This window comes from Lupinus angustifolius, chromosome LG06 (genome assembly GCF_001865875.1).
Source record: "Lupinus angustifolius cultivar Tanjil chromosome LG06, LupAngTanjil_v1.0, whole genome shotgun sequence".
In the NCBI taxonomy this organism is placed as follows: Eukaryota; Viridiplantae; Streptophyta; class Magnoliopsida; order Fabales; family Fabaceae; genus Lupinus; species Lupinus angustifolius.
In genome coordinates this window covers 13312791-13321750 of record NC_032014.1, presented here as the reverse complement: position 1 = coordinate 13321750, position 8960 = coordinate 13312791, and the positions used below count along the sequence as shown (strand labels likewise).

Below are 8960 nucleotides of genomic sequence, written 5' to 3'. Positions count from 1 at the left end.
TATATTTTTACTTCCTTGCGAGGATATGTTATTTCGGGTGCGTACAAAGCGGCTTGGTACGGGACCTGTACTCTCGATTATTTCCGATTAGGATGTTGGATGGATATTGGTGTAAGGTGGATAATCATGACATATCATGCATACATTATTATCATGGACGTGAACTCCCACATATGAGCTACTAGCATTGTATATTCCTATGTTTATGTGTGTGATATGGTTATGAGTAAAATGTTGATTATATTGTGTGATATATTGGTACTGTTGAAATAAATGGTAAGTTATGTATTACTCCATGATGTCAATGATAAATGATGATTTATATGCTAAAGTATATTTTATGTCTGAGTGTGATATTCTAAGTAAGTCCACGTCGTCAATGAATTTATGTTCATTAGATGTCTTACTCTCTCTGTTGCATTGTTATTGTTTGTATGTATTCGTTATGTAGATGTCCAATAGCAGCAGTCACGTCTGAGGTTATCACTTCACCATGTCCCCGATGGGACAATAGAATAGTGATGGGCACAGATATACATACACAGGCCCCTGCAGTCTTTCGTTGCACCTGATGTGCAACGGGTCATTAATGATGATTCCTCAACCTGACACCTACATTGATGCTTCCTTCACCTTGCCGCCAAAGAGGTCGATGTCTCCGGAGTTTGGATTTCGATACCCGCCAGTCAGGAGCGATGGCGCTGTTCCCTCACGCGGTCGTCGGACGTGGTCGGATTGTTTGGATGCTTCGTCATCCAGTAGAGCCTAGAGGAGCCGGGTTCTTGGAGGAGGTCCGTGCAAGAAGACTCCGAGTTTGAGGAATTATGCCGCTGGGTTATGGCATAACGAAGTGGAGGAAGAGGAGGAGGAGGACGAGGTTGTTGAGCTCGTAAATGTAGAGAGCTCGATGGAGGTGATCAACCTCGTGTCTGACTCGGAGGAGGAGGAGGACCCGAGTGAGGGGTCCAGCATTCCTGGAATCTTCTGAGTCAGCTTGTGGGCTCGTCGATGTTCCTTTTTGTTTTGATGGGGGGTTGTGTTTCTTTCTTATTTTTTTATATGTTAGTGGCGAGGTAGTTTCCGCCTTGTTGACTTAATTTGTATGAACTAAATCTGACTTAACCGATTATAAGCATTATGTTATTCAGGAAATTGTAAATCAGGTTAAGTTATCATTCGATAACGATAAGTTGATTTTTCGCATTCGAGTTACTCAAAGTGATATCCCGGAAAAGGAAGGTTTTGAAAAGGAAACAATTTTACATCACCAAGTCAAAATAAAATTTACCCATTTTCCGCAATGTTTTTTAGAAGTATTTTTCGAGACGTTACATTCTTGACCATCCTTTTTCATCGAAATTTCGTTCATGATTTCCATTCATTTTAAAGGTACGGTTTTTACTAAAACTACGTATTCCGATTTAAGACGTTCTTTGATAATCTTACAATTTTAAAGTAAGTTATTCAAAGTATCCTTTAAGAGTCTTATGAGGCATTCATGTACTCATAAACCTTAACATCTTTTTTAACAAAAGTTTCTATTTTTCCAACTTGTTTTTTCCAACTTGTTCCAAGCCATGGTTTAAGGCTAAAAACAAATAGAAATACATACATTCTTATTTTTCCAAAACACTTCCTAAAGGTTCCTTTGATTTCTTCATCATCCCCTTTGGCTAAAACGACCAAATACATGTAATAAAATATTATAAAAACTCCATGAGCACAAGTTGTTCATGGTTTCAACAAAATATTTTCATTAGTTCAAGAACCACATCATTTTCGATTTTTGAAGAGAAAATGAGTTAGAAAGTGTTTTAGAAAATTTCAACGGTTGAATATGTTCTTGACATACTCATCAACAACATACTTAAGTCTCATCAACATCCATTGGTTGAATGTTGAGAGATCAAGGATTGAAGATGGAAGAAACAAATGAAAAATGAGAGAAAGATGAAGAGAGGATTTACCTTCTCGTAGAAAATTTTGCAAATGAAAGAGTGTGAGAGTGAAGAGTGAAGTGTGAGGGTTTAAGGAGAGAAGGAAATCAGATTTCCCTCTAGGTAATGATGAAAAAATCTCTCAGGGTTGCTAATGATGAGCTCATGGGATATTTGAGAAAGTGATGTGAGATTTGCTTTATGGAAGTCAAATCTCGCATCCCAATGCGAAATGATCACTTCGCAGACACGTGCGATAAACATGCCCGAGTATTATCGGCCATTACTCGATCGTGTATTATAAATCACCCGATCCTAATATCCGATTAGAATTTCGGATTTCGGCATTCCAAGTAAAAAATATTTAGCAAATAGGTATGGACCAGCTCATGGTCTATCTTGACTTGAAATGTGATTACGAAGCTAATGGCGCAATGGGAACTCGATTCCGAGTTACGGAACTCAAAAACCACTTTTTGAGCCGTACCGGGTGAGATTCGGCCCCGACAGTGGTCCAAAACTGACTGTCTCCGAAAATCATGAAAATTTACCACCAAATTGGAAATAGAATTACAAGACTAAAACTCAACTAGAGTTTCTTCTAATTCTTTATCGAAAATTTCCAGAAATTCATTTTCGAAAATATAATTAATAACAATATTAATAAAATCTTATAATTCAAAATCGTAAAATTCGCGTTGTTACAATCTTCATTAGTGGATAGGCCAATACATATTTAAAATCATCACACATGCGAAAAGAAAATTTTCAGTAATCAAATTTCTATTTATTTTTAATTTAACTAATTTAAGAAACTTTATCTCCTCACATTCCCAATATTGGAGATGAATCTCATCATGGGCAAAGAGGTGAAATGTGGGAAGTTTACAAGCATTTTCTTGCATAATATTAATTTCATTCTTATTTGAGACTCATATATTATTTTATAATTTATTATACATTTCAACAAATTAAGAATAAAATCTAATTTTCTTCATACTAATAATTATTATTTTATTTTTATTTGGGTCTCACAAGTTATTCACACTTTTATATTTTATAACAATAAATGATTTCTCTATCCTCTTTCACCTTTGGGTCTAAGAATGACAAAAAACCCGATCCATTAATATCTATGGAAATAACTGTAATGAATACCCGCTATAATAACTTATGAGTGAGAACATGTTTTATGATACCCGCCTATTGGGTACTCATAAATTTAGTTTTTAATTAATTTTTTTATATATTATAGTTTTTATTTTATTTTAAGATTATGTATTATATACTTTATTATTATTTCATAATAAATTACACATATTTCACTATGAAATAAGTTCATCATATAAATATCATATTATTAATATAATAATTATTTTTACATATGGATTATTATAAAATATATAAATATATAATTAAAATAAAAAATTAGTTGTGTCTATATTTTCTTATAGAATGAGCATAATAATATTTTTGTACAATGAGTAAAAATAAGAATTTCACATTAAGGAATATTCTAATTTTAATATGAAGGTTATATATGAAGCCTGATGCATGACGTCTCATCTGACGTAGCTCGTCCTATCTCATTCGGGCTGGGCCAAGTAAGAAGAACATGAAGCTAATGATTTTGATTTTGATTTAACTTGATGTGTTTTATTGCAATAATTTCAGAATTTACCTTTTCTCAATTTCATGTTTTGTTGAATCAAAATTAGCTATCTGGAGTTGATATTCCTAACTCTATCTCATCAAATAAGACAGTATCATATTATTTAAAATTTCAAGCTACATTGAATAAGTCTAAGAAACCATTAAGTTTTTTTTTTGTTTCCTACATGTATCTTTACATTGGAGACAATCCTGTCCGAGTCGGGAACATCCATAGGTATGTGGGACTAACTCTTCCAACGAGCATTTTCTTCATCCACAAGACTCAAACCCGAGTTCTTACTTAAGAGAAATCAAACATGTACTACTTGTACCAACGGTAGTTGATTAAGAAACCAGTAAGTTAACATCAAAATGTAATTAACTCAACATATAATATTCTTGTGTGACCTTTCCTTACCATAAACTAAAGTACAGCAGTTGCAAAGGGGAAGATTCATATTTTATTCATTTCCTGTGTTTGCTCATTTCCTCAATAAAATGGGAACAGCTTTGGGTTTGGATTCATACTTTATAACAATGCATCAAAGGAACAAAATACGAATCATCACATTTGCATTTGTTTTGTTTCAGTTTATAGCAAGGAAATGCCACACACGAATCTTATTTGGTGAGTTAGCAACATTGCACAATTCTTTCATATACAAATGTTAAATGTGAGCTAAAATTTTAAATAAGAGTTTAAAATCCATGTAATGATAGTGTAAAGTTTTGTATATTGTTGTCATATTATCCAATTGATTTGTATTACTTTTATTTGAGAGTCAATAACGATTAATAAATCAATGATGAATGATTTGCTGATAGTTTAAAAAACATTCACAATATACATATTAAATCCTTTAAATAATATAACACTATCTTATTGACTCATGATTAATGACATCAATTTGAGACAACTAATACTCATTAGTTCTTGTTATCTTTACCATTGAAGTACCAACAGAAATGTCATTATCATATTACTTTTCCAACACTTTTTTCATATTTGACAGATCTCTGTCACTTAGTTGACACGTTTATATCATTTAGAGGAAATTACACTGATACTCCTGAGTTTTAGTGAAATTACATAAACTACCCCCCACTTTTCTACACTTACACAGACCACTCATAATTTTTATACTTTCATTACACTGACCACCACCACATAAGAAATAAGTGTAATCTTTTAAACAAAAAATGTGATAAATGCAATTAAGTTAAACAAAACATGATATATTATGGAGAAACGTCCAAATAATATATGAGTCAATATTTCTTTATTATTTTTGGTTCGTTACACTATATTATAAGAGCGATTTAAACGATATTTATTTAGAATTGTTGATGCATTTTGTAACAAAAAATAATAAAGACATTGATTTGTATATTATTTAGACTTGTATACTTAATATATCATGTTTTGTTTAACTTAATTGCATTTATTACATTTTTTGTTTAAAAGATTACACTTATTTCTTCTTATGCAGGGGTGGTCAGTGTAAGTGTAATGTAAGTATAAAAACTAGGGGAGATTTATGTAGGTATAGAAAAGTGATGGGTGATAGTGTAATTTACTCTATCATTTATTAAAGCTCTAAATTGACTTAGATATATCGCGAATACTTATCTTAATTATTTTTTATGGAAATTTTAAAATGTGAAAAGTTTGGATAAGATGATACTAAAATATAGAATACATTATGCAATAAATTGGATCACTTAATTTCAAAGTTATTAACTTGATGAACTCGAGTTAAATGTTATAGTTTTCAACGATAACAATTAAGAAGTGAGAGAAAAGTTTTAAATAAACTTGGCTCATTTATAAATTTATGATCTTTTTGTAAAGAGACAGAATAGTGTCATCCTAAAGGAATGCCTTTTAATATTTTTGTGAAAACCATAATCCAAAAAATTGATTCTTAATTATATTATTTAACATGTTTACATTTATTTCTATTAATGGAATTACAGATAGCATTGTGTCCATGTATCTTGTATCTTGAACATTATACATGTTCCTGTGCTGATGTGGATATTGTATCATCAACTTCATACGCTTCTACTGTACCTGTTTAAATCTATTTCATTCAAGCTTTTGTTTTCTAACTTGTTCGCATGTTTAGTACTTTTAATAAATCAATCAACAATATTTGATTTACCCTTATGTGTATATTCCGTATAAAAAATATTTAGGGTGTATGGTATTAATTTAACAAAAAAATTAAATAAAAAAAAGCAAGTTGAAAAGTGAAGTTGCTAGAATGGCAATTAATCCCCACTTTGTTGTTAATTAATAGACTAAAATGGTAGACAGAATGAGAAATGGCGATCTCTGTTGATTAATAAATTCAGTCTCAGTAAGCAGATTCCTTCCATCCACCAAAATTTTCCTCTAGCCCTCGACTACGCTGGTCCTGTATTAAAAAATGTAGAGTTGTTTATGTCTATATACGAAATAAAATGATGTATTTACAATATAAAATGATAATTAAAAAAATAAAAGTGATAGGGAAAATAAAGTACCTCGGGCCTAAAAGAAAGACCAACTTTAATCTCTCCACAATATTGCCCATCTTTGACAACATTGTATACAGTGGGTGGTAGGTTTCCTTCAATAAACAAAGGTTCTAGTGGAATGCTGGAAAAAATAAATAAGCGTTCAGATGGGAGATATTCATTTATGGATTAAATTATTTTTCTGTATACTAAGTGAAAGGAATATATAAGTGAGTTTGATATTATATCTTGACTCAAAATCTTAATGCGTTGAGTCAATGGGTTTATCCACACATATGTTCTTCAACTCATCCAATTATACACCATGTGAGAATTATTTTTCACACTTGAAATACCTAACATCTTCCTCTCAGGTTTGAGTTACACCCCTTTGAGTATTAGATACATTAGAGCTCAACTCTCTATCTACTTGTATCATCGTTGGCTAACATCAAAGGAATACACCACATTAACCTCTAATCTCACCAGGGGGACTTTCAACATAAAGATCTTACATGAATCTATTGATCCCTTATCACTTCAATACTTGATTGAGTCGTCGAATTATCGACTCTAATTCCACTTGTTGTTATATATTCATTCATAAGGATGATAATTTATCCCGAATTTGTGGGTACTCGTCCGAACTCAACTCGAACTTAACAAAGAAAATCCACTTTGACTAAGTTCAAATTTTCCCTGATTTCAAATAGTGAGTTCGGGTTTGATATAAGTGATATATGAACTCAACCAAACCCCAATTTATATAATGAATGTCAAATTATAGAGTTATCATATATATATATATATATATAACACTAAAAATCAAAGAAATCCACTTAAATGATAAGGGACAAGTTTCAGGTATGTTTTAGCCTTGCATACAGGTACGGATATGAGATTTTAGGATTGGGGTTGGGTAAGCACCATTGCCCCCTATTCATTTATGAGCTAAATTGTTTTTTCATGGGCTAAGGAAAAGAAACATACATGTGAATTTGACACCACATTTTAATCTAAAACCTTAAGACATTAAGTCTATAATTGCATCCACTTATATCCTATTCAACTTATTCAATTATACATGAAACTTATTCTTTACACTTCAATATCCAACAATTACATAACATTTGAATATGCAGATCTTGCAAATAGTTTTCTATTTCCTAGTATTATATGTGAATTAATATAAGCTAAGGTGCTAAATTAGAGAGAGAGAGAGAGAAGGAAAGAGAAATATAGTCACCTAACTTCTCCAACGAGATCATGAGCCGTTCCTGTATCACTGTCCATGATCTTCAATGTGAGTTCCGAAACACCTTCACTCAAGTTGAATATAAAATTTTCATTCCACTCTGGATCACTTCCTTTGCCTGCATTCATTCACATTATTATAGTTAATTAATATGCACCCACTCTTAATGTTTAATGAGTGTAGTAGATATATATTTATACACAATTATTATATTATTTATATATATTACTTTTTGAACAGTCAATTATGAATAAAAAAGAATGTGAATAATAAACTGATATTATAGGAAACTTTTACATAGAAGGTGCACAAAATTTTTTCTGATGTTTAATTTCATCATGCACGTTAACCTAAATAAAAATACACACAAAATGAAAAGCTACGATATCTGGGATTGACAACTATTAAATGTAACATAGTTAAGTTGACCAATGTTTACAGATCCCAATAATGAATAGATGTGGACATAATTTTAATTTGGACTTTGTTTGCAATTACAATAGAAATATGGTAGTTTCCAAAGTTTTCACAATTACATCACTATTACTATTATAGCCTATCATAACCATAATTTAAAAGATTTAAACCATTGATGTAGGTATGTAATATACCTGATGCAATACTACTTTTTTGCTCTTGTGTGCGGCATATGAGTTGTACAAAAGGATCCATGTTACCTGATTCATAACATCACATCATATAATATCATACATTTTGTAAATAAAAAAGAAAACAAATCAGATTTCAGTTAAATAATAAATGAAAAGACGAATTGAAATATATGATATTAATATATCCCATATATGTATATTAATAAGAACTTACAAAGAAAATCAGTATTCTCAAGGCCGTTGGCACTAACAAGAAAAACTTCAAGGGTTCCCTGAGGCATTTTGATTTTTGAGTGGCTGGAAAGATTAGATACCGTGAGTTGTTGAGAGGGATCTCTTTGTGCGTGGAATAGGAAAAGAAATGAAACATGAAACTTAGAGATATAGAATTGATATTTACTGTATTAGGGGATTTAAACTAGAGAATCACCTCTTCCCTAGCCTCATGATTAGGATTTGGAAGGACTTAATAATTGAATGCACAACAAGCCTTTTGTTTTTTTAAATCTAAATTAGATAAGTTTAACATTTGTGTATTGTAAATAGTGTAACGTGTGGCTAGATCTCTATCATGACCAAAAAGTTAAAAGTTCAAAATTTAAGAATGACATTTATTAGAAGTAACAACTATATACTGAAAATAATTAATTCCTTAATTATAAGGTGAAAGATTACAACAACAAAAAAAAAAAAATCGTATTAAATGTATTAATAAGTGAATGACTATTAAGTGAACTATCGGAGGATGTAATATTGTATAAAAAAAAATCCTTAGGTGAAATTCCTGATTCCACAAACTATTTTCTCATTATGTATTCTGACACGTGACGACATAAGACGAGGAAGGTAAACTTTTTATGGAAACTAGCAAGTTACCCGTGCATTTACACGGGACGATATTTTTTGCTGCATGATTAAGAACACATATTACATGTGCATTTATGATTAAGAATATGTATGTTGCTCGTGCATTCGCATGGTTAAAAACATATATGTTACCAG

The 8960-nt window shown here is 31.2% G+C and overlaps 1 protein-coding gene across 1 annotated transcript; it reads right to left on the bottom strand.

The window, feature by feature from the left end:
* Nucleotides 5837–8395, bottom strand: LOC109350824 (elicitor-responsive protein 3-like). The gene is made up of 5 exons (XM_019592128.1): nucleotides 8173–8395; nucleotides 7959–8024; nucleotides 7339–7465; nucleotides 6120–6234; nucleotides 5837–6010 (listed from the first exon to the last, which is right to left on the bottom strand). The coding sequence occupies exons 1-5, from the start codon at nucleotides 8237–8239 to the stop codon at nucleotides 5951–5953; spliced, it is 435 nt and encodes a 144-aa protein (XP_019447673.1). The 5' UTR covers nucleotides 8240–8395; the 3' UTR covers nucleotides 5837–5950.